Genomic DNA, 26,813 nt, shown 5'->3' with positions numbered 1-26,813 from the left:
TCAACCCACTTATTCCTATGTTTGTCCAAGTCGTCCGCTTTGGTTTTTACTAATAGCGCATACGCTGACCTAATCGTATGTTCGCCACCGGTGGTTAAACTCTCCAGGGAGTCATTGGACTTGTACCCTGCTAAACCCCCCTGTTTATTACCCAAAAAGCTCCTAACCTGTAGGTACTTAAAAAAGTCTCTTCTGCTGATATTGTATCTATTTACCAGACCGCCAAACTGTACTACTCCCACAGAATCTCTTAAATCCCCAATCTGCTTGATTCCTTTTTGGTCCCATGCGGCCATAACTGCATCTGAAAAAATTTCTGGAGGAAAAGACTTATTATTATTTAATTTGATGTATCTGTTAAATCTACCAAGTCCCATCTTTTTCAAAAAAGCATTCCATATTTTAATAGCCGCAGCAAGAGTCTTAAACGGTTTCTTGCTGAGGTACCCAAAATCAGTATAGTATAAGAAACAATTTTCTGTCTCCTGTCCCAACACAATTGCACATACATCTGTAGATGTCAAAGTAATTTTCTGCAGGATCCTCCCTCCTCCAATCAAACCCTGCATATATTGAAGGGCAGTTGCCAAATAATATAATCTGAAATCAGGAGCCCCCCACCCCCCTCTTTCTCTAGGTAAGGACATAAATCTATAAGCCCTACGCGTTTTTCCATGCGCCCATATAAACCTATTTAAAATACCTTCTAATATGTTAAACCATTTGGCTTCAAAAAAGAATGGAATTGCTCTAAATAAATAAAGGAACTTTGGTAAAATCGTCATTTTAACCACATTGGTGCGGCCTACTAAGGAGAGATGTAGATTGTTAACTCTGTCTAGATCTGTTTTTACTTTGGCAAGTAGAGGAGTCATATTAACCTCAACGACAGTATCCAGATTTGCTACTATTAATATACTTAAATACATAGCTAAGATAACCACCTTGGGATCGGCACTAGAGGTATATTTATTCCTAACTATCTGGGTCTTAGACTTATTTAAACTATATCCCGAGATTTGCCCAAATATGGTAGCTTCCCGTTCAACCTCCATGATAGCCAAATCCGGGTCGGGGGTCAGTATAGCCACATCATCGGCATAGGCCAACATTTTAACTATACGACAATTCAAAGCCATTGGGGAGATCCCTCTATTTCTTTCTAATGTTCGTATTAGGGGCTCAAGAAATAACGCAAATAAGAGAGGGGATGATGGGCAACCCTGTCTTGTCCCCCTTAGAATTTTGACTGCATCTGAGTGTCCTCTATTCACTCTAATCTTAGCTGTTGGTCCTTTATATAGGGCTTGGATAGCTGTTATAAAGCCTTCCCCTATGCCGCTCCACCTCCAAACTGCCCAAAGGTATTCCCAGGCGACTCTATCAAAGGCCTTTTCAGCATCTAAGAACAACGCTGCGATAGGGTCACCCAGGGTCCCTGCGGCATCAAACATCGTAATAACAGTCCTTACATGCTGAGTGGTTCCCTTACCCGGTATAAAACCATGTTGTGATGGGCTTACAAGCTGCTCTATATTCCCTGCAAGCCTTTTTGCCAGCATTTTCGAATAAATTTTGACATCCGAATTCATAAGGGTAATAGGTCTGTATGAACCGGGGAGCGTCGGGGACTTCCCTTTTTTTGGAATAACTATAATATCTGCCCCCCCCCCCCCCAAGACTCCGGAGGAGAACCACCCCGTTGCGTGTGTAGCATAATATCAAACATATCAACCAGCAGAATATTCTGAAACAATTTATAAAATTCCACCGGGATTTGGTCTGGCCCAGCCGCTTTTCCAGAGGGGAGACTCCCCAAGGCCCCCCTAAATTCATCCAAATGGAAAGGAGCATCCAGCATCTCTCTATCATCTGACAGCAAAGAAGGAGCCAAAATATCACTAAGGTACCTATCTACCTCTATTAAGCCCCTTACCTCATCCAAAGAATATAGCTCAGCGTAGAAATTCCGAAAAACTTCCCTTATAAGATCAGGATCTATAACCGAATTACCCTGAGCATCCTGAATCTCCTTAATATCAGCGGCGGCTGTGCGCTGCCTAGTTCGGACAGCGAGAATATGTCCAACTCTCTCGCTTAACTCATAGGTATCCTGTTTATATGTTAGATACTTCTCAGTGGCTTTCGAGATGATACCCTCTGTAACATCTCCTTTAAGGGCAACTATACTAAGTATATAGGGCTCGAGTGGGAGATCCTGCGTTATAGCTATAGCTAGATTTTCTTCTGCTGCGAGTAACCTAAGCCTTATATCTTCCAGATCCCTTCTTTCCCTTTTCCGTCTTGCCAATACATAACTCATCGTCTCCCCCCTAACCCCAGCTTTAAAACAATCCCAGACCGCGCCAGGGGAAGCTGTACCTCTATTAACTTCCCCCAAAAAATGTATCCAACATTCCTTATGTTTCTGATAAGCCTCATCCTTTAATAAAATACGCTTGAAAGTCCACTGCGTTTTCCTAACATTTACCTGAGTAATATTTAATGTTAAAACGAGAGGACTATGGTCTGAAATAATTCTGGGTTGTTTTTCTATCTTTGAATGAGGGATTAGAGAATTAGAAATTAAAAAGTAATCCAGCCTTACCAGGATTTTATGTGGGGCGGAGAAGAAGGTGCTACCATCTAAAAAGGGATGTAACTTCACCCATGGGTCCTCAAGGGAATTATGTTGAACCATACCAGCAAGGGCTCTGTATATCTTCCTCTCTCTCCCCACTTAACTTCCCCCTGGTTCTACAAAAGAACTTTTTGGGTCGTGGATATTGAAATCCCCGCAACATATAATAGGTTCCGGCCACTGCGCCAGTTCCATATCCATGAACTGCCAAACATCAGGATCATCTTCAGTAGATCCATATATTGTAACCAGTGTAAACCGTGCCCCTTTAAAACATAATTCCACAATAACCCACCTACCCCATTGATTCTCCTTTTTCCTATGTACCACTAGATCACTATTTCTCCCTAATATTGCTACCCCCCTAGTTCTAGTCCCTTGATTACTAGCTGCTAGTACATTGAATCCTAACTGTTTCAGAAGATATACCTGCGTTACTTCAATGTGGGTCTCCTGGAGGCAAACCAAGTCCAATTGTAGAGACCTCAACAAACCTGCTACCTTCGCTCTCTTCCTAGGATCATTGAGGCCACATACATTAATTGAAACAATCTTGCAAGGCATTAAAGGATATCAGAGAAATTCCTACTCATAATCAGCCAAATAGTAGATAGCATATAGTTATACCATCCTACACTCCTTTGATACTGTCTATACCATCTGTATTGTATGTGCCATGACTCACACCAAGAAAAAATGTGCATTATCAAACCACCAAAATCAAAACATTTTAACCATATTAAGGAACCCCACCCCCACCCTCGCCCTTCCCACCCCTGCAGAACCACCCCCCCCCCCCCTGTACAGGCAAATAGGTCAAAATGACCTATATGTGGCCGGTTTAGGGTTGCAACAGTCGCACCCCTCTCCCATCTTAAGCTGATACTAGTACCTCCTGAATCTGAGCCTCTACAGAAAGTCAAGTGTTTCAGTCAACCACATTGGCTTTAAGACACAAAACAAAATAACATTCCCTTTACGGATCTTGCTTTTTCAAGTCTTCCATAAACTGCTGGGCTTTGATCTCTGAAAGAAACATCCTAACTCTTCCTTTAGTGATTACTTTTAACTTGGCAGGAAACAATAAATAGGCCTCTGAACCTAGCGCCTGAAATTGTGAGATCATCTGCCTCAGCCTCCACCTTCTCTCGACCGTCACATGGTAAAAATCCAGCCTGGCGAAGAAGGTGGTGCCCTCAAATGATCTCTTGCTATCAGGTCTAGCTTTCTCGATGATTTCTTGCCTTAAGAGAAAATTTCCTAGATAAACTAAGATAGCACGCGGAAAGACCGCATTCCCTCCACCATCTACCCCATGCACCTTTTTCAGGGTCAAAAGGGAACCTATGCGCTCTCTCGACCTCCCTGTCCCACTGCCACTGAGACTCCGGAAATGCCCCTTTAAGTAAATTAATCACATAGCGCCTTATGTCCTGCCCTTCCAGCCCCCCAGCCACACCCAAAATTCTAACATTATTACGCCTTTGGCGATTTTCAAAATCCTCCATTTTCCACTGAAAATCTTCTGACACCTTTTCTTGGGTCGATTTAAAAGTCTGCCAATTGCCAAGGTCATCTTCAAGTTGGCTCGTGCGCTCTTCCACCTCCGTGACTCTGCCCACCAAATCATCATACAGTTTATTAGTCTTCCTCAATGAAGATTGTATTTTTTTTAGCATCCTGTCTTACCATAAGCTGTTCTAACCCGTTTGCGTGTCTGTCCTCATCAGAGTCCTGACTAATCCTGTTGAATTGTCAAGAGACCCTATACTAATGATTTCCATCTCTAGCTACTTGAAGCATGAGAAAACATTACTGTCACATTCTATCAATGCTCTCACTATGCTAAATTCAACTCCTTCCAGTTTGTGGATGCAAGTTGGGGGTGCCCGAGTATGCCGCAAAGTCATTCCTCGAGCTGAGCAAGCATATCTACCTTTGAAACTAAGGCAAACATGCTGGAAATTTTCAAAAGCTTTCTAAAGCGAATGCCATAAACTATGAAGAACGGTTGAATGTGAAACACGGGTACTCCGTGACAAGGTGGCATATGTTCTGTCCACCAGTATGTGCAGCGTTGGGACTATAATGCACTTGTCAATTGGCGAACAGCACAACTGCCACGTTCTCAAAACAGAAGAAGTTGTTGAGAAGTCCATGATTTCCTGAAGTAGAGGAAGAAATATTCTGCAGCTGCTTGCGTAGTGAAGGAGTGGCCCACAGACAGTAGGTATCCATTCACACCAATTGAAAGATTAACCTATTGGCAGCTCCACCTCAGTCAATTTCCCAGTATTTTGCTTTAGTGTGATACAACAGCAAGTAGGAAAACAGAAGGCAGGCTTACTTGTGCACTGGGTACAGTAAACACGAGTCTCCTGCCTCTTTCCCTGCATCAAGCACACTTTACGACGACGACATGGTTGCTCCTTTTTGGGTGTTGCAGGAATTTTATCAGCAAAGTGTTGCTCCTGCAGCCTTGCCACGTCCTCCAGAAAACATGAACTGGATGCTGCTGCTTCTGTAGCAGTGAGACTTTCAATCACAGACAATTGAAAGTCAAGGAAAGACATGAGTCTTCCTATGGCGGTCTCACGATACACAACATACGCATTGTATGTTGCCATCTGGATCAGGTGCGTAAACAGTTTCTTATACCAAGTGCGAGTTTTACAACTCTCATTGTATGGCTGAAGAACCTGGTCGTTCTTGTCCACTCCGCCCATGTACTTGTTGTAATCAAGTATACAGGTGGACTTCGGCCATCTGACCCCAAACCGTGACAGGGGAAGTGCTCTCAGCGTGTATTGTAGTGAGCTCATACACGTCACGTCTATCTGAGAACTTGACTGCGAGCAGTTCGTTGGAACGCAACGCAGTGCTCTGGAATTTTTGAAGCTTCTTGCAATCAAGCTCCTGCGGGAATCCTTTGCGGCGACAACGAATTGTACCGCAAGCCACGGTGCCAGCTTTGTAGAGCTCACTGAATAGCTCTACTCCTGTATAGAAATTGTCCACATAAAGGTTATAACCTTTGTGAAGAAGTGGCTGGACAAGCTCCCATACGATCTTTCCTGTGACCCCTAATGTGGCAGGACAACCTTCAGGGTTAAGAGATGTTTCCTTCCCTGTATACACTCTCAAGTTGTACACATAGCCATTCGAGCTCTCACACAGCATGTACAGCTTGATGCCATTGCGAGCGCGTTTGCTCGGAATGTACTGCCTAAACAGCAGCCACCCTTTATACAAGATCAAGGACTCATCAATGGCTATATTCTTTCCAGGAGTATAAACCTGTGGAATCCTTGCAGACAGGCTGAATTTTGAACAACCTGTCATGGTCTGGATGGTCCCGAGGCAATGCAGCAGAATTGTCATTGAAATGCAGCATGCGCTGCAATAGCAAAAATCTATCTCTGCTCATGTGTGGTGCGAAGATGGGGGTTAACCAAACCGTGGTAGTAGACCAGTAAGATAGCAAGGTTGGTTTATGCACTACCCCCATTTTAAGCGTGAGGCCAAAAAAATCTTTAACTCCCCTAAAGTAGTGGGAGTCCACTTGCGCGCCCTAGAATGATGCCCAAGAGTGCCTCCTTGCTCCCTGTGAAATTGTTCGGCACGCGGATTTGTTTGCTGCACAATTTCGTCAAGGAAGTCAACATCCAAAAAGAGATGGAAGTAGTCAATTGGCAAAACATTTGTCATATCAACTTTACAACCAGCGTCACCAGTGAAAGGCGGAATTTGGGGCTGAACTAAATTGGGAGGCTGCCAAGACAGCGCTCCGTCTGTGATTGCGGCCGCACTCTGCACTCTGGATTGCTCTAACCTGTTACTGGTGTCCTGCTGCACAGACTATGATGGCAAAGGAACAGCACGATTGACATTGTCTCGTACAGAATCGTTGGATGATGAGTCGTCGGATGGAACTGCGCCGACTGAAAAATCACTCCCAGATTCGACTGCTTTGTCCTCTCCCTCAGATGCTGTCACAGTATCTGCTGTCTCAGTCTCTGATCCTGCCTCAGAGCTGGACTTGAGAACCAGACTTAGGGCCTGGGCAGCATTCATCCAACGATATGCCATATCTGCTAGTGCCTAAAACTATCCTTTTAAAACACTATCCTACGTAGAAGGCAGATAGGTTGTTGGTTTTAAAGTGTAGGTGGGTGTGTGCGTGAGTGAAGTGTTTAACAGTAAATAATGACGAAGTCACCTTACCTTTCCTTTGCGAAATCCGAACGCTCTCCAAAAAGACTAAGAAAGAGAGAAAAGAGACACACTATTACTTTACCTTGCCACATACCCATCATCGCAGCCTTTTGGTGCTGGTGAAAGCCAGTGCGACCAGCAATTTGGCGCCAAGATGCCTACGGGTGAACCTGTGCTTTACAATTGCACACTATGACCTCCTTTGACTCCCTCACTACCATCCTTGCAAACGTGCCCCTCATCTCTCCATATCCCCTCTCTCACATACATTTCATCTGCTTCAAAGTGTTTCTGCTGCGTGGCTTTACTAATCCACTTAGCTATCCACATAATACAGATCTGTTCTTTCCAGCATGGCCTTTATGGTGTCAAAACTGCCACTAGACAAAAGTCAGATATCTCTATCTAACAGGAATTTTTATTTGTACTCTGCAGCAGTATGAATGAATGAATGAATGAATGAATGACATTTTTATTGTGTCAATTAACAAAAAATTGTTACAAAAAGTTTCCTATAAAATATCCACAAAACTTGCTTGCTACAGTAACCATCATTATCTGCTGCAAATTTGATGTACTACATCTGCTAAAACAAATACTGGAAATGCAGATCATAAATAATAAAAACACTAAAACCCATAGATCAATTGTGAAAAGAGAAGAAAAGAGAAAGAAAAAAGTGGGCTACGTACATTTTTTTAAAAAAACAAGGGACTTTCCCCTGTGTGGAAACTTCACGAATCAGGCAAAATCATATAGAATTTCCAGATAAAGAGGCGTTCAAGGCAGACCTATTTTGGAACAGAAGTTTCAATAAAATGCAGCATACATAAATCATGTCATAACATGCAAATCAAAATCTGGGCATACCCAAAGAGCAGTCTTGAAGTTCTAAAGTGCAATGTGCATTACTTAAACGTTCTTTACTTCTGTGATGTTCCATGAATTAAATGATTTTAAAAACGACACAACCAGCACTGGTGCACTTCTTTTGATGTGAAAGGAAGATTAGTTGGTGTATATGTATATATATATATATATATATCTATCTTCATTCCTCCGTCACCAACAGCATTTGCAAAGATGAAGATAGACCCAAAATTCAGTGCACATTCGAAGTTTATTATCAAACGCCCTGCACCACCGCCATTACGCGTTTCAGCCTCGCAGAGGCCTTGATCACATGATACGCACACATATACACGCACACACATTTTATCTCTACATATAATTATATATATATGTATCTATATACATATATATGTATATAGATACATATATATATCATTCACTCTGTAGACTTATGTATATATATATGTGTTTATATAGACATATATATGTATATAGATATACATATATCATCTGCAGAGAGATAATATATATATATATATATATCGAGCACGATCCAGCATAAATCCGTTAAACGAAAGAGCAGGAACGGACCACCACACAGCCAAGTATTCTTTTGAATTTCAGTGCTTTATTCCATATTTTCAGCCAGCATGACGCGTTTCGACCGGGAAACCCGGTCTTGATCACATGACATGCCCCGATCACCTACGTGTTTAAATACAGGTGTAATTGAACATTGGCCCCTCCCAGAAGTAAATAGGGACAACAGACTATACTCTCAAGTCATTTTAGTTACATAGTCATTGTTATATGTACATCTCTAATCCAATATCTATATTTTGCAATTTGCAGGAGTAGATGTGTGAATACAGACAATTATAAGTATAATTATACACACAATGATTTTTAAATATATTAAAAAACTTTAAAATGTTAAAATTTTCAAAATATTAAAAATTCAAAGTTCTGGTGGGCAAGTGCCCATAATCCAACATATATATATTTTTTGTTGAATCAGACAAATAGCATGAATATGCATATTAGAGCCAATGTAAACATAATAACAGTTAAGTTTAATGGGCGAGTGCCCAATATTTAACATATGTGTCCTTGTCTGTACTCAGGAAGGGGAACATGTGTATTTATATACCTGCATTTTCTTTCGTATTTACTTTTCTGATATAAAGTGCCCAGTGCAAAAACCAAAAAATCATCTAAATATAACACACTAAGAGTTTCTCAATAGGGGTTTAGCATTAATACTAAGTTAACTGTGATTAAATTTATACCTGATTATTACAGCGAAAATCATGTCTACTGTTCAGTTTCGCTAATTCTTTTAAGAGCTTCTTAACAGTACAATGCATGAAAATGGTAAATAAATAAGGATAAAAAATCGTGTGCAAATAGCAATTAACAAAGCCACCCACCTCATAAATACCAGATAAAAACCAGTAAAAACAGGTAAAACTAGTTAAGATCTAATAAAATGAAGATCGTAGCTTATATAAAAACCTTCTTACACGATTAAAACATCAATCCTAAAAACCATTATCACAAAATAAATATTAATAGACTTAAATCTCATTGATCAAATCATTTGCAGCAAGTTTAAGATACAACGTTAAAAGATGAAATTATCTGCCCTCTCATGAAGTTCATTAAATGAAATTGTACAAATAACCCTCCATAGTTTAACTATAAAAAGTTGTGCAAATCTTCCCCAGTGTTTAAACCGTTTGGCATTTTAGTATCTAATTGTACTATATACTGGCTTTCTAATCTGCGTAGTTGTTTTTCTCTGTCGCCACCCCTGATGGATTTAGGTACGGCATCTATGACAAAATATTTGAGGTCATTTAAATTGTTTTGATGCACTAGTTTAAAATGTCGAGCCACCGGGTAGTTGGAATCAGAGTTGACAATAGCCCGTAAATGCTGAAGAATGCGGTTAAAAACTTGAAGTTTTGTACTGCCCACATATTTTAGTTCACAAGTACATTCCAGAACGTAGACCGCATAGTCAGTTTTACATGTGAACTGCCCTTTAATTTTGCATGTGTTTGTAGAGAAAGCGTCTAAAAACTCTGTTTTATTAGTGCCAAATTTACATATATATATATGTGCATTTCGATTAAATAAAGAACATCTTGCCTTATTCCTGGGATTCGTGGTATCTCTGTTCGCCAAAGTTGGAGGTGCAGCGTCATCGAGGTTGTTGAATATATATATATATATATATATATATATATATATATATATATATATATATATATATATATATATATATATATATATATATATATATATATATATATATATATATATATATGTATATATATATATATATACATATATATATATATATATATATATATATATATATATATATATATATATATATACCGAGAACCTCCTTCCTGGTGTCCTCAATCTTTAGGGGGTGGCTCGAGACCGGCGGAGCAAAACCGGCTAAAATTATGTTCAAAAAACGAAGTTCCACTCGAGCTCTCGGGCAGCATATGCAAAGAAATAGCGGACTCAGATCCAAAAGTAAAGGGGGTTTATTACATCATAGACCCGCCGTGACGCGTTTCGCCACTTTCGTGGCTTGTTCACACAACGTTGTACATACAAATGACACCATTACATACTTTTCAAATATCATGGAAAAAGAAAGAGGCTATCACTTTTGATGTTGCATTGAATCGAAAGCAAGGAAGCAACACGAGCGCCATCTTAGCCTGTATATTACGTTATAGCATTTTTATATTATTTCTATCCCTCGTTCTAGATAGCGCACTCGGGAAAATCCCATTGAACAGAAATATTAAATAAAGGATACTCAATATTAACAGTACCATTTTGAACAATTAACGAAAATAATCGTTATGTGTCATTGTTTTGCATTTTTCCCTTACGATGATTGTGGACAGCAATTTATACATTTATAAAGCAGTCATGTAAGCCATAATAATATCATCGTTTCGTGAATTACGTGCAGACTATTGTTCATTTGTCAAATACAATAAAGTTTTTTTCTCTCTCTGCGTCGGAGGAAAAAATGTCTGGTTGCCAGGTTACAACATTAACGTCGTTTGTCAAATGCAAGTTAAGAATCATGTTAATGACGATGCTTGCTTCCTTAGTGTACTATAAGCCTCCAGTTGCCAGAGTGTAAATTCCCCTTGTTAGTGGGTAAAATCGAGGTTATGCACATTTTATGAACAGGAAGCTTAAATCCTTATCTCCTGTGCTTGATGGACTTCTAATCTTTACATTGTACCCTGATTAGTGGGTAAATACGATTTATGTTATTCTCGATTATTGATAAATTAATGCAAGGTGTCATGTGTTACCCTTATCTCACCTACTAGTGTTTAAACTATGAAACCATATTGTTTTATCTTACACCAAGGGACGTCGGATGATCTGATGAGGAGAAAAGGGATGGGAGATCTCAAAACTGGGTCAGCCAAAAACACCCTTTCTCTTCTCCTCCTGTTAAAAAGATACCACATAAAAGAGAAGAAAGAGAATATGTAAGAATATACATCTCATAGCAGTCATCGATATAACATATTCATTCATTATGCAGATGTATTGCCATTTCTTCATCAAGATTATGGCCGTTAGGGAACAGGGTGCACATGCTTATAATGTGTTTTGATTCACGCTGTCTCAATCTTAACACCCTGTTTCCTCCTCTCACTTTGGGTGTGATTTGTTCAATGGCATAATAGGTGAGTTTAGAACAATCAGAGAAATGGTAACTTGAGAAATGACGTGCAATGGGATATTGTTTATCCTTATTTGTAATAGCCCGCATATGTTCCAGCACACGTTTTTTTGCCATATGAACGGTGCTGCCAACATACCGGAGTTTACACGGACACTCCAAAACATAGATCACAAAATTACTCGTACATGTCAAAAATTGTGAAATACTGATCATTGTATTAGTACTGGTGTTCATGTATTCTTTGACCATTTTGCTGTTCCTGCAGGCTTTACAATGGCCACATGGAAAAAAGCCCGGTAGATCAATGCCTCTTACTTCAGGGTTGAAATTAAGATCACTATGTACAAGAGTGTCCCTGAAACTGCGTCCCTTCCTATATGTGATCATAGGTTTTGTTGGTAAATTACTACCTATAATGGTGTCATTCCTCAGGATTTCCCAGTGACGTTGTACGATCTTGCGGACTTCAGTAGAATGACCATTAAATGTCATGATCAATCTAGTTTTGTCCTCTTCTTCCTGGGTAGCAAATTCTGGGGTCAACAGGGTGCTAGATCTCTCAACTGACTTTATTCTTTCTGCAGCTTTTCTAAGAACCCATGATGGATAACCTCTTGCTTTGAACCTCTCCATCATTATTCTTGGCTGACCCAGTTTTGAGATCTCCCATCCCTTTTCTCCTCATCAGATCATCCGACGTCCCTTGGTGTAAGATAAAACAATATGGTTTCATAGTTTAAACACTAGTAGGTGAGATAAGGGTAACACATGACACCTTGCATTAATTTATCAATAATCGAGAATAACATAAATCGTATTTACCCACTAATCAGGGTACAATGTAAAGATTAGAAGTCCATCAAGCACAGGAGATAAGGATTTAAGCTTCCTGTTCATAAAATGTGCATAACCTCGATTTTACCCACTAACAAGGGGAATTTACACTCTGGCAACTGGAGGCTTATAGTACACTAAGGAAGCAAGCATCGTCATTAACATGATTCTTAACTTGCATTTGACAAACGACGTTAATGTTGTAACCTGGCAACCAGACATTTTTTCCTCCGACGCAGAGAGAGAAAAAAACTTTATTGTATTTGACAAATGAACAATAGTCTGCACGTAATTCACGAAACGATGATATTATTATGGCTTACATGACTGCTTTATAAATGTATAAATTGCTGTCCACAATCATCGTAAGGGAAAAATGCAAAACAATGACACATAACGATTATTTTCGTTAATTGTTCAAAATGGTACTGTTAATATTGAGTATCCTTTATTTAATATTTCTGTTCAATGGGATTTTCCCGAGTGCGCTATCTAGAACGAGGGATAGAAATAATATAAAAATGCTATAACGTAATATACAGGCTAAGATGGCGCTCGTGTTGCTTCCTTGCTTTCGATTCAATGCAACATCAAAAGTGATAGCCTCTTTCTTTTTCCATGATATTTGAAAAGTATGTAATGGTGTCATTTGTATGTACAACGTTGTGTGAACAAGCCACGAAAGTGGCGAAACGCGTCACGGCGGGTCTATGATGTAATAAACCCCCTTTACTTTTGGATCTGAGTCCGCTATTTCTTTGCATATGCTGCCCGAGAGCTCGAGTGGAACTTCGTTTTTTGAACATATATATATATATATATATATATATATAACACCACACTTTTCTCTTCAGGAAGTATACACGGACGCCAAGGAGATTTGCAGTTTTAAAGCTGGTTTAATGGACTGCACACACAACGCGTTTCAGCTTTCGCCTTGTTCACGCTAGAGCAAAGTTTTTTCATTAAAGTTAAATACAATTCATTCTGCGCAAAATAAACAACAGACTTATTACAACAAAGCAATGCAAGAGAATGGTAACATGGTGGCTATCTTAGCCTAGTGCGAAACTCACATATTATTAGGCAATATATCATAGAGACTCGGGAATATAAGCATGGTAGCAAATATTGAACTCAATTATCACCAAATAATTGTGTGGCCAATCTAATATTGAGTAAATTGTGCAAACTAAATTACGCTGCACGCGCTACCAATGATGATAAAAGGTGTTTAAGCACACACCCATTAAACACAATTATTCAGCCCTAGTGGGCACCGCTCTAGTGGTATTACTTTTGGGGTAATCAGTATACACCCCACCGACTTCAGAATCAAATGGAAAACCATGCCAAAATAAAGCCCCAGTGGGCATAATGGAAAGAGTGCACCACTCTGACAATTTAATTAAGTATGACTCGAAGTTCAAGTTCATCAAAGGCCACAGCATATTTTTGATACCAATCCCTGAAAAATATAATACGATAAAACAAATTTTAGTATAACAAAATCACAGCCACAGTATATACACATCAATCCACGAACTTAGTTGTGTAAATGTACAGATAATTCTTCACTAGAATTCAACCTTTTAGGGAACATTGTATCGAAGTCCACAATATATCTAGACTCCAATTGTCTGAGGTGGAGCAGTTTATTACCTCCACGTACAGTGTCAACGACAGCATCAATTACCACCATCTTCAACAGTCGTTCATTTTGAGCATGCTGTTCAAAAAAGTGTCGTGCAACAGGATATTGTTTGTTGTTATGGCGTAAAGCCCTTATATGCTCTAACACTCTTTTTTTCGCACGATGAATTGTGCTGCCAATACATGCCTTGTTGCATGGACAGGTTAATGCATAGACACAGTACGTAGTATTACATGTCAGAACTTTCTTGATGGTAAATTTTTTGCTCATACTCGAGAAATGTACCTCTGTAAAATCCACGCTATTTCTGCAAGCCTTGCAGTTTTTGCAACAACGAAATCCTGGCCGACAACTACTCCTAAGGGTTGTCAAGCTGGTTATTGCATTGGGACTTAACTCATCTCTCAAAGAGTTACTCCTCTTTAACGTAACTTGCGGATGATTAGTCAGATGTTTTTTGAGATTATTGTCAGTTAGCAAAACGTGCCAATGTTTATCCAGAACACGGCGCAGATCATGCGCTTGTCCTGAATACGTAGTAATGAAACGTAGACTTTCCATCTCTGAAATTCGTTGCACAGGATGCAGTAGCTCATTGCGTGCAACGTCATCTACCTTCCTACATGCTTCTTTGATGGTACAAGGATGGTAACCTCTCTCTTTGAAGCGTTGTACCATATTGTCTTTTTCAATTGCATAACTGCTCTCCGTGCTACAGTTACGTTTGGCGCGCAGTAATTCCCCTTATGGGATACTGCACACCAACTTGCGAGGATGAGAGCTGGATGCACTCAAAATACTATTACCGGCGGTCTTTTTCCGGTAAAGGTATGTATGCATGGATTGCTCTTTGATCTCCACAGTAACGTCGAGGAACTCAACAGAGGTCCTACTGACATGCTCAGTGAAGACCAAATTGTATGGGTTGTCATTTAGTTTGTTAACAAAAGCACTGGCAGAGTCCAAATCACCTTTCCAAATTAAAAAGATGTCGTCAATATATCGGAGCCACAAGACACAGTTGGAAAATTCGTCCAGCTGTGAGGCCACCTGCTCCTCCCACCAGCCCATGACAAGATTGGCATAGCTGGGGGCGAAGCAGGTGCCCATCGCTGTGCCCTGTGACTGCCGATAGACGACATCATCAAATAGAAAAAAATTGTTCGTCAGACAATATTCGATCATAGCCATGATCATCTCTGAGTGACACAGGAGAGAAATGGAACGAGTCTTGAGAAAATGTTGCACCGCCCTCAAACCCAGTTGATGTTGTATGCTGGTATACAGGCTGCCAACATCCAGGGTAACCAAAGTGTAGTCTGGTTCCCAGTGAATCCCATCAATGATTGTTAAAAAGTGGGTAGTATCCCGTAAATAAGCTGGTAACGCAATTACGTAGGGTCTTAAATAATGGTCAATATAGCGGGAAGTATTCTCCAATAGAGACCCAATGGATGAAACTATGGGTCTGCCAGGCGGATTCACCGGGTCCTAGTGCAATTTAGGGAGTAAATATAACACAGGTATCCGGGGGTAAGGGCATCTCAAATAGTTGAATTCCTCCCACTCTAATAACCCCTTCTCTCTCCAATCTACTAGGAGTTCTCCATATTTCACATTAGATAATGTTATAGCCCTCCTGTCAGAAATCGCATAACATGTCTGGTCACTCAGTTGCCTGAATCCTTCACGCAAATAGGCTGATTTGTCCTGGATCACCACATTACCACCCTTATCCGATTGTCGGATAACAATTGTATTGTCTGCCTTTAAGTTTTCCAATGCCTGAATTTGACACCAATTAAGGTTCTTCTCAGACACTGGGATTTTACCATGCCTCATTTTCTTTAGGTCATTTAAAACACCCCTCTCGAATACTTCTATGGCATCACATTCAATATTCGGCAAAAACACAGATTTGGGTTTAAAATGACTGCCTGGGTTAATGCTAGTGTCAATCGAAAAATCATCCAAATTCAAACATTCATCAACATCACAATTTTCCAAATTAGACATGGTAGATATTGCATGTAGGACCTCAATGTCATCAACATTGAGGGTACTCAAAGGCACAATCATGGGTGTTATATCTGTTTTGTTGTGTTTGGTTTCAAACCATTTCTTCAATTTTAATTTGCGTGAGAAGTAAAACAAGTCAATTCGTGTTTGAACAAAATTGAAATTGGAAGTAGGGCAAAAGGACAAACCTAGGCCAAGGAGGTCTCTCTCATATTCAGATAGAGATCGTTTGGAGAGATTGATGACAGTCATTGTTGAACTTTTTTGCCCCTTGTCATCATTCCCATTGGGCTTCCTACTTCTTTTCTTGCTCCTCTGTTTGGCCTGTTTGTTCCTCTGATTTTTCCTCTGCCGCCTCGCCCTCGGCCTCGCTGACCAGTTTGGTCTTGATATTGCTCTGTCCGTCCCTGGTTTAGCATTTGGAACTGGGCTAAAAAATTATTCGACTTCTTTGGAAGATCTTGACTAGCCAGACTGGTAGCCACTGACATGGGTATATCCGATAAGCTGCCATCTGAGACATCGCTCTCATAAATATCCATATTAACAGATGCTGTTGGTGGTGGTATGGACACAATTCCATTTGTATCAAATAAATGATCGTATTTTTTATGGAAAGTAAGGGTCCGGCCTGACTGATAGTCCTTAAAGTCTCTTAAGAACTTACGTTGTTTTTTGGCCGTAATCTCTTCCTCTAATTTGTCCATTCGTTGCAGTAGAGATTTCATAAAAGTCTCCAATACATCTTTGGCCACCAATTTTTCAAGTTGGGCAGATAACTGGTCAATCTCTGCCAATAATTTGCTTCGATCTTTTAGTGCAAACTTGATTAAAATGCGCATCATAGTTGTGGAACAGGCAGCAGAATTGTTGGACCATTCCTCCAACATCTCCGGATCAGGGTCCTCATAAGTAGGAATGGTAAAAATGCGCAGCCCTCGAGGCACTCGGGCTACATCTATGTATCTTTGTAGGGATTCTGCTTCCCACCATTTGGAGAGTTCTTTTTTATATAATTTCTCCAATTGAATATAAAGTTGCTGGATTTTTATTTCTTCCGTAATAACAGTGACTGGGCTAGTTAGATCCCCACTAGCATTGCTTTGTGTAAAAAAAAAAATATATATATATATATATATATATAGAGAGAGAGAGATATCTCTCTTTCTCTAATATTTTTTTTATAACCATGGCTTCCCTGGGGGCCGATTGTGGCCCCCACGGAAAGCACTTGGCTAGAAAAAAAAAATGTGCGATCCACGACCAGGAAACCCTTTCAGGAAGGCCTCGTTTGAAAGGGGAGACTCTCCCATTTCAAACGAGGCCTTCCTGAAAGCTGTGGAGGCTGTTTTCGGCCTAATTTCCCCATCGGAGTCGAGCGCATCCTTACCTGTGGCTGTCCTCGGCTCCGGTGGGGAAAACAATGACGTCAGAGCACCTCGCGGTGCGCTGATGTCACAGATGGGTGGAAGGGGGGGTGGGGGTAGACGCAAAAAGCCTTCTGTGTCTTGCCCCGGGGAAAATAAAAAAAAAAAACTCTGGTGCTTTGCACCGGAGATTTAAATAGGGGCCTCCCTGGTGACGGCCAATGGATGTGCGCCGCACTAGGGAGGTAGTGCTTGCATCGGCCATTGGCCGACGCAAGCACCAAAGGGGTTAATTCTGGTTTTTATTAGCATACTTCAGTTGTATATAATGTTTTCTAAGTTATAAATAAAGTGACAAATGGTTATAACACTTTTTTAATTATATAACTTATAACTTTTAAACATGCTTCTCAACATTAACAATGCTCTGCAACACATATTAAAAACATTAACAAAGCCAATAGCTCTCTCTAAACACTTATAAGGCCCCAATGGCGAGAACTGTTGGCTATGCCAATGCTTGTTTTGGAAGATGTGTTTATCTGTCTTTGTGGATGACATACCCTCTCTGAACTACGTTTATAAAGTGCCTAATACCTTGAGGGTGGTCCTCTTCCTTAGAAAAAGTTATTTTTTTAATGCTATTATTATTTTTCGAGTAGATGTCTAGCAGTGGTTGCGTGTACTATCCTATTTCTAAAGTTTGGAAACCTCTCACGCAGATCTTTACCTTTTTGAGTGGCATATTGAATGACTTTTCTAAATCTGAAATATGTCAACTCCTGTCTTGCTGTGGCAGAGAGTATCCTGTCTGCGTTAGCAAAGAGGGATATTTTGGTATTTGGTATATTTTAATTATTAGTTTCATTTGTGTTTTTAAGCAGGCACTCCTCCTGACGAGATTGTGTGTATCTCCAGCGACAGTGATCTGTCTTGTCAAGAGAATGATGTCTTGGCTTTGGGGTTAGAGACTTCTGAACGACATCCCCCAAACATAGCACAGTCTCTCAACAAACCTTGCCCTCTCGTTGAGGAGAAGAGCAGTGAAGGTGAGCGGGCTTATGGCTGTCCAAGTGATAACATGTGTTTAAGTAGGTAATAATGTGATGTGTTCTTCATATACCATAAGCTGGATATGCACATATAACTGTTCTACTTCTGTAGAATTGCCCAATGCATATATCTCTTTCCTTTTGCCTATCCTGCCTCCTCTTTCCCTCACGCCTACTCCCTCTTTCAATGTTACCTGTTCACTTAAGCCCTCTTCTGTCTCTCCTGAGCATTTTTAACTGGCTTTAGGATGCTACAAATCACTAAGAAGGCATAACCTACAACCGCAGCTTAATCCCTGGCTTCTTTGGCTGGAGATCCATTATTTGTATGTTTGGGGGAGGACTACATGGATAGCATGTGTAGTTCTATTTCCCATGCAACATGTTTACATGTGTTATTAAAAATAAAATTAAGAAATGTCCTGATAATTCTCATGCAAAGTCATTTCTATAAAGTCAAAGTACAAGTTATATTAATTATAGTAAACGAACAAGGCAAAGCAGTCCAAGCATCATAAATACATTTATTTTCCCTATTGTGTATTTGCATACATTACATTTGTGTGTTTGTATGTATGTTTGAAGTGGGACTTCTATACCGCAAACCTAGGTAGGAAGCAATGGAGCGGATTCCGGGCCAGTGGCAAGGCCAAGAGGGTAAGGAACAATGTGACATTGTGTACACTGTGTATACACAATGATGTGCAGGAAGTGAGGATAACCTTTTATCAGGATCTCATTATTTACTCCTTGAGTAGATGAGTCTTAAGCAGGAGAGGTGGGGTAGATGTATTATGCAGGGTATGTTGTTCCAAATCCGGGGCATAGACATCAAGAAAACTTGTGTCTTAGCTGCTTCCTTTTGCTTTTTCTTGTTTTTTAAGGCTAGCTTGTCATGCTTTCGTTTGAGATGTTAGCCACCTGAGGTGGTTAGTTTTTCGACCAGGAAAACTGTGGTATTAATTTTTTCTGACTTCTATGTGGAACATTTAATATAGAACCCTGCAAGCTGTCAATTTATTATGAAAGTGTAATCTTAGCGTTAAAAACAAAATAAAGTGTTCTGTGTCAGGGTAAAAATCCTATCAATTAAAACCTCCTTCCCCTTACATAAAATAATTCTGGCCCCTCTAGGGAAATGGACTGAGTAGAGTACCACCTGCCACCAACAGCAACTGAACAGCTATACAGAGTGATTACATGTCAGTTCTGCCTCTTTCTGTCATTTTTGGTCTTCCTTCCTTCTTCGCTTCCGTTTCTTTTGAAGAACTCATCAGTAATGATCTGCTGTAAAAGGGGGGACTGATGAGGATCACTGCTAATCCATTCTATTCCAGAAGATGACCTGAAGAAAGAGGGACGCCGTACAACCAAGACTAAACCCACATTTCTTTTATCTCACTCACTTGTGTGGAACCTTTCCATAGGCATACTACAGCTACGGTTTTCTGTATGATATGGGAGTGTAAGACTAAGAGGTTTTCTGGAAACTGTGACAACACTTCCCTTGCATATAGTTTAATTCCTTGATGTGTAATGTGGACAGAATTAAAACAAAATAGTGCTTCTGTTGTGCAGTGAGTATTTTTCCCATAAGGTGACTCCACTGAGAACCAAAGGTCACTGTGTTAAGTCTATTTAATTGTGTTTGAACCTGTTTATTGTTTTTCAAAAAAGTACAGAAACATACTACAAGGTTGACATTTCAGTATTAATATTCGCCAAGCATACATCATGATTGCATGAGAAAGAACATATGTTAGTTAGCAAAATGATGCAAAGTACGTCCAGTATCACCCACATGTGACAAGTGCCGTAATGAAAGTGCATAGAAGCACTTGTGATGCTCAGAAGTATAGGATTCACCAGGTGTAGAAGCCATTATTTGATGCTTGGATGGTTTCTGATGTGGAGCCTACAGAATGCGCGGTAACCATGGGTGAAGACTGGCAGTGAGATTATCGGCAGTAGTTATCATCATCAGAAAGGTTGAAGGGTGAAGGCGGAGGACAAAATACTGGGGGAATAACTCTGCCCACCTCGGGTCTTTCCGACCCACCCCACCACACCCCCTCCCAGCTCTCAGAAAGGATGTAGCAGCATGCACATTATCCTTAGGTTAACCCAGTAGGACCTGGATGGGTGAGGGGCCAGCATGACACCATCATTCCTTGCATGTGTTTGCAACGCGTCAGTTTGAGGCACTATGTCTGGCGTTTATGCCTCGTCTGTGGTAGTTGAGGGGTCAGACTTAGGGTGTTGTTCATTATGGAACATATGTAGTATGGTGTCCCAGGTGGCAGCAATTGGGATCTGGCGCAGTCCAAGGGTGTCTTCCTTATGCAGCGCGTTGCTTTCAGCTTGCGCTCATACCAAAAGCAATCGCTTCCAGGCTAATGTAGGGGGAGGTTTAGGCAATTGCCATTGCCTGGTAATTAAACACTTGGCCGTCAGTGGCCCTAAATCAATAAAGCAAGAAGTGACCCTATGCCCTTTATTATGGCGGAATAGGCCTAGGATGCATGTCTCCCAGGTATGTGTTACTGTTCGTCCGATACATGCCGATAATTAGGCGAGGGATGGGCGGGCCCACAATATGTGAAGAAGATCGGCGTCCAGTAGATGACATTTCGAACAATGGGCATCATCGCTGTTGACATATCTATTTATTTTTGCTGGGGTTAGAGAAGCTGTCTGAGCTACGGAATATTGCATGAGGTGAAAGCGAGCATTCCTGGGGATGCAAACCGGTCTTTCCAATATGGTAACATACTCTCTATGCGTACACGGGTGGTTCAGGTCAGTGTCCCAGTGCGCCTCAAGGACGTGAGAGGTATCGCCGTGTGGTGATGCAGGGAGTCTGCATACCATTTTGTGAGGTGCCTCCCCATCCCCATGACGTGCAGGTATTGAACTATGAGGGGTGTTGAGGGTTCCCTTGATATGTCTCCCCATGTAGTTATCAACGCTGCTAGCAGTGAACTGTGTAAAAGGAGCTGGCCCGGTGGTAGTCAGTCTTCTTCTACTGATGTGTCATAAGGTCCAAAGGCGCTGTCTCGGTAAAGGTACCCTAAGGTGTGTAGGCCCGCCTCTAGCCAAACAGAAATTTCTGCGTGCGAGGTGGTGCCATCACCCCTAGGCGTGCCCAGTAGGGGTAGCGCAGGTGCGTATGGGATAGTGGATCGTGTCAGGTATAGACCGGTAGAAACATTTACATGCAACCTCCAGTAACAATGATTCTGTCGGCTTCTCACACATGCAGGAGTGAAGTAGTCAGAGGATCGACGAAATGGACCAGGCCAGCAATAGCACAGCATTATCTTAAAGTTGCAACCCCGCCGCACATTTGGCCACCCATTGGAGGTGTGAGGCGAGGTAGTACTGCTCCATGTTTGGTACAGCAAACCCGCCTCAGTCAGTGAGTAAGTACATTTTAGAAAGCGCTACCCTGCAGCGGGACCCTCTCCGAATAAATTCCCTCATGGTACCCTCAAAAGAAGGGAGATGGGATATATGATAGCAGGTTAGTGAAAAAATAGAGTAGTCATTGTAGGACCACCATTTTAAGCAGGACTATGCGACCCATAAGAAACAGTGGAAGTGTACGCCAAAACGACATCTGGGATTTGATAGCAGTTATTGCCCTCACCAGATTGCCCTCCAACAGGTATGTTGGCTGATGGTACATCCTAATTCCAAACTACCGGAAAACAGAGGGCTGCCACACCAATGGAACACCATAAGGACAAAGGTGGGATTGGGATATGAAAGGGTAAACGGGAACTAGCAGTACTTCGCCCAGTTAACCTTCAGGCCAGAAAGGGCAGCAATATCTTTGAAAGTCCGGGCCAGTGTGTCGGGCATCACCTGCATATCTCAAATGTACAGGAGCCAGGTTGTCAGCATAGAGTGAGATCATGTGAATTCCGTCTCCCAGCAGAGCAGCCCACTCCACAACCGCTCGCTCTGATAGCCATGGCAAGCGGCTCAACAGCTAAGGTAAACAGCCAGGGGGACAGCGGGCAGCGTGTTGACTCTATTTCATGCCATCACTGCTAAACAGGTTATCCTGTATGTACGTCCAAACATCCCACTGAAGCATAGTCTCATCATCCAAGTTTCTCATAGAGTGCACACTTTGTTCTGCTGATGGCTGGAGTTGTTGTCTCCCATTAATGGTAATGTCATGTTCTTACCAGTTCTTTTTTTTAAAATACTTTTTTATTCGATTTGTTTTGTCTTTACTCCACCCCCGCGCTTTATGAGCAAACCAGCCACAAAACAAACTTATTACATACTTATTGATGAGTACAATCATATATAGGATACCATTTAGACTAGAAGGAACGTTTATGTCAGAGTAATTATTATTCAACCACAATTTTACAGTTGGTGAGTTCCACCGCCATTACCCATTAGCTCATGGGGCCCCTCACTTGCAATGTATCATTATCACACATAGCTTTGTACCTTCCTAAAGCTGACTTTTATTGCCACATTTATTGTATAGATAAGGAGAAGCTGTCCTACAGTATATAGTACAGCTTCTTCCCGCTCAGAATCATTGAAGGTTGCTAAAGATCATGGCCAGATGAGTGCGTCAGTCAATACTCTGGCCTTTAAAGGTGGGAATTCCGCCAGTAACATCCTCGCTACCACATGACTCTAAAGCATGTGTTGGACTTGCACATTTTTAAATATGCCAATTTATGTAAGTCCTATTTATTTGGACCTATTTAATAGATTTTCTTTCCTTGAGACTCGTCACTTCCTGCAATTGAGATCTGCCTATCAAACCTAACTTCAAAAAACATCCAGACGAGAAAGGCAGTTTTTTCCCCCACCCATGGGGGGATCTCAAGCATCCTACCATTGCTGTAGAGACAGCTCTACCCCGATGCTATCAGTTCTGTCACGGTCTGGAAGCCCTCCACCCCAATACAAGCAATGTAGGTGTGTTTTTCACATCGCCATCTTGTTTAACCTCAGAGATGTCTCTTCCTGTGGAACCATTTATCTGACTGACTTTAATGCTCGGTAATAATGGTGTGCAAGTGCAATCCCTCCATTGTACACACTTTTGCATAGAGTTTCCTGCAAGATTTGCAGTAAATCTCCATCCCACAACAGGAGCTAGAGGATTCCATGTGCTGTGCTGAATTCATTTGGAATCCCAAAAGGGGCTTTTTGCATCACAAAAAGAAACCTTGGCACAACTTCATTGGAACTAGGCCCCTCTGCCCAAAAGCTACTAGTGGAGGCCCCTCCAGTCTAATCCTTAGTAACAGCCTGCTCAAATTATGCACCCAGAAGGCCTCTGCTCTATTATTGCTTTAGTAGACATCACTCTCAGGTACTGAAACAGCCTCCTTGCATGCCAGAAGGGAAGGCAGTCTGGGGACATGCCTACCAGTCACCCGTCAGACACATGTCTGATTTTTCCCAGTTGATCTTGAAGTGAGAATGTCGGACACACTGCCTAAATATGTACCAAAGCCATGGGAGATATGCCATGGATTGACAGCATTTAGCATAATACAGATAATACACATGCATGCATACGATGACATTGTCTTCCCAGTCCCTACTCCATCCAAATCACTCTGGCCAGTGGTGATAAGGGACATCTCTGTCTGCTTCCTCCCAGATGTAGAGCTTATGGCAACACTCCTTTCACCTTTGACCTTGCAAAGTAGAATCTGCTTGTAGCAGACAGATTCACTATACAATCAAAAACTGCGGGGCACTGTTCCTAGGGGGTAGTGTAAAGTGTCACTCACTTCCTTGAAAAGAGGAGAAGAGAAGAAAGAAATGGGTCTCCTAGGTCTAGGACTCAATAGAGACAGGGAAGAAAAGGCTTGTTCCTTGTTGCCCTCACACACCCCGAAGGATGTCATGCTTCATCATTGGGCAGTTGCTCCTTGTCGGGCCGGCGCTGCAATGCCCTACGGGTCCCCCGAAGGATCACTTTGTCGGAGATCTTCTGCGAACTGCCGCTTGGTGCATGCGGGTGTGTGGGAAGGAGAGAGTCCTAGTGAATAGTGAATGAGTGCGTGCAGTGATCTAAAATTGAATGAGGGTCACCAGAAAAAAGTGTTTTACCCTTGCCAAGCTAAAAAACCCTTGGGTTGTGTGTTACCTCGTAAAGCGTAATGTGCCTGGATAATTTAGATGGGTAACTTAGACGGGCAAAACAGTTTTGCGGGCAGACGTGAGGTCGGGGTAGGTGTGTTATGAGCCGGCACCCGAGTCATTGTCCATGTAAGGTGCGGGCATCCCACGGTCTTAGCCCATGGAGTACTTCTCCATCTACATTTAGGTTGACGATCAGACAGCATGTTCAACTATTTATTAAGTTGTAGCCCACCTGTAGGATTCACTGGTTTGGCCCTGCACTGATCGCTCTGAGGGTGATAGATCCTCTTGATTTATTCATTGATTTATTTTTTCACGTGCACTTCACATCACACAACTTTCATTGGTCCTAACGAAGCGCCACAGATCCCACGGGACCATGGAGGCGCGAAACATGTTGACCGTCTAAGTTACCCAAGCACATTTTGCTTTACGAGGTAACACACAACCTAAGGGTTTTTTAGCTTGGCAAGGGTACCACCACATTAAAACACTTTTTTCTGGTAACCCTCAGTCAATTTTAGATGACTGCACGCACTCATTCACTATTCAGTAGGACTCTCCCCTTTCCCACACACCCGCATGCACCAAACGGCAGATCGCAGAAGATCTCCATAGGGCATTACAGCGCCGGCCCGACGAGGAGCAACTGCCCAATGATGAAGCATGACATCCTTCGGGGTGTGTGAGGGCAACAAGGAACAAGACTTGTTCTTCCCTGTCTCTATTGAGTCCTAGACCTAGGAGACCCATTTCTTTCTTCTCTTCTCCTCTTTTCAAGGGAGTGAGTGACACTTTACACTCCCCACTAGGAACAGTGGCCCGCAGTTTTGGATTTTATATTGAACCCCTGAAGCACGGGCTCTGGACCATCAACTAGCTCCTGATCCCCCTTTCTCTAGTTTTTTTTGACATAGCAGACAGATGAACTTCATAAATATGAGGATGTATTTCATTGTTTACAGCGCTTTGTTTTTTTAAGTTGAATTTTCGCTTTACATTAAACAAAAAGCTTAATTGAACTGTGAGTTAAATGCATAGAGTTTCCACTGAGTGTTAATGAAACAAGTATCATCAACCATCAGTAAATTGCCGTCAGTTTGTCTTGCAGTTCAGAGCAAAGAGCCAACAGACCAGGATAAACGACAATAAAAAAGGAAGAAGAACAAAAGTAAACCCCAGTGACCTGAACATCTCTGCACATAGCCCAATTTGGTAGAGAAAGGGAGGGAAGATCTTGGCATTGGCTCTAAACAGCCATCATCTTCCTGTTTTTCAGATATTCATATCCATTTAAGTCCCATGTCCAAAATAAGGCGATATCGAGAAATTTGGTGTCAGTATGTAGCATAAGTGGATGCATGGTATGCGCAAACTATAATAACCTTCAGTTATAATAATTGGGGTTGGATATACTATCGAGTGTTGCGGACCTGGATGGTTCCTTATGAAAGCTGGATGACCTGTTAGGTAATACAAAAACCAGCTGAAACAAGTTGACCTGGGGAAGTGAAAGCCATTAAGGTTTCCATATATGTCCCCTTTGATTTTATTGGTGCCAAGGGTGCTCCTTCTCATAAAATTTGACTACTAAGACGAGCAAACTTAGACATTTTTAAACTCCTTTATCATGGTCCCTAGACTGAAATTGCAGGGAACAACAAAGTGCACTCTCCCTCCCCCCACCCAGAAAGTAGGGTTGAGTCCACCTGGTACCGATAAATGCCACAAAGAAATGTTTGGGTGAAAGTCTGCTAAACAAACAGGATGCCTGCCCCTCGAAGTACTATGATCTAGACTTTCTCGCTCTCTTTTGGTATTATGTTAATTCTGTGGGGGAATTGAGGTAACTCTCCCATATCACTTTCCCTCGCTCCCTCTTTTGTTTTTCTTGCCGTATAAACTAGTCATTTATTCAAGTCCATCTGGTCACCCCGGGACACAGAGCATGATGACATACATTGAAGTCCCCATCAATATATAGGTCCCATATGCATGCCACTAGAGGGCTATCACTGGAGAGAAGTATCATTGCTCTCCACTCCTTTATCAAACAACTTGAGGCGAAACCTATTGATATGGTGAGAAAGGTTTATGCAGCCAAATCAGTATCGGTAACAACCTATGGGGCAGGCATATGGGGCCATATTAATGTGTCTGCCCTCCAAATGATAGAGGATACCGTGAACTGTTCTAACTTTATCACCCATACAGTATTGAAGGTCCCATATCTGTCTGATACAATCTCTGTGGCCCCAATTATCTTGTGGCATTCCAATTGGAGAAGGGAGTTGTAGTATCC

General features: G+C 41.5%; 1 protein-coding gene across 5 annotated transcripts in view; it reads left to right on the top strand.

The window, feature by feature from the left end:
• SPIDR (scaffold protein involved in DNA repair) overlaps nt 1-26,813 on the top strand; it is a 2,139,604-nt gene that overhangs the window by 257,542 nt on the left and 1,855,249 nt on the right. For 2 of the 5 annotated variants that reach the window (XM_085605663.1, XM_085605666.1), the window contains one exon: nt 18,209-18,373. The exons of 1 other annotated variant lie outside the window; for it this stretch is intronic. In XM_085605663.1, coding sequence (XP_085461789.1) covers nt 18,209-18,373 — 165 coding nt within the window. Of the gene's footprint in view, nt 1-18,205; nt 18,374-26,813 lie in introns of all 5 variants that reach the window. 2 more of the 5 variants (XM_085605662.1, XM_085605665.1) reach the window with 1 other exon arrangement.

This window comes from Triturus cristatus, chromosome 5_1 (assembly GCF_964204655.1).
Source record: "Triturus cristatus chromosome 5_1, aTriCri1.1, whole genome shotgun sequence".
NCBI classification, from domain to species: Eukaryota; Metazoa; Chordata; class Amphibia; order Caudata; family Salamandridae; genus Triturus; species Triturus cristatus.
The sequence above is the reverse complement of the archived record's forward strand: the minus strand, read 5'-3'. Positions and strand labels throughout refer to the sequence as shown.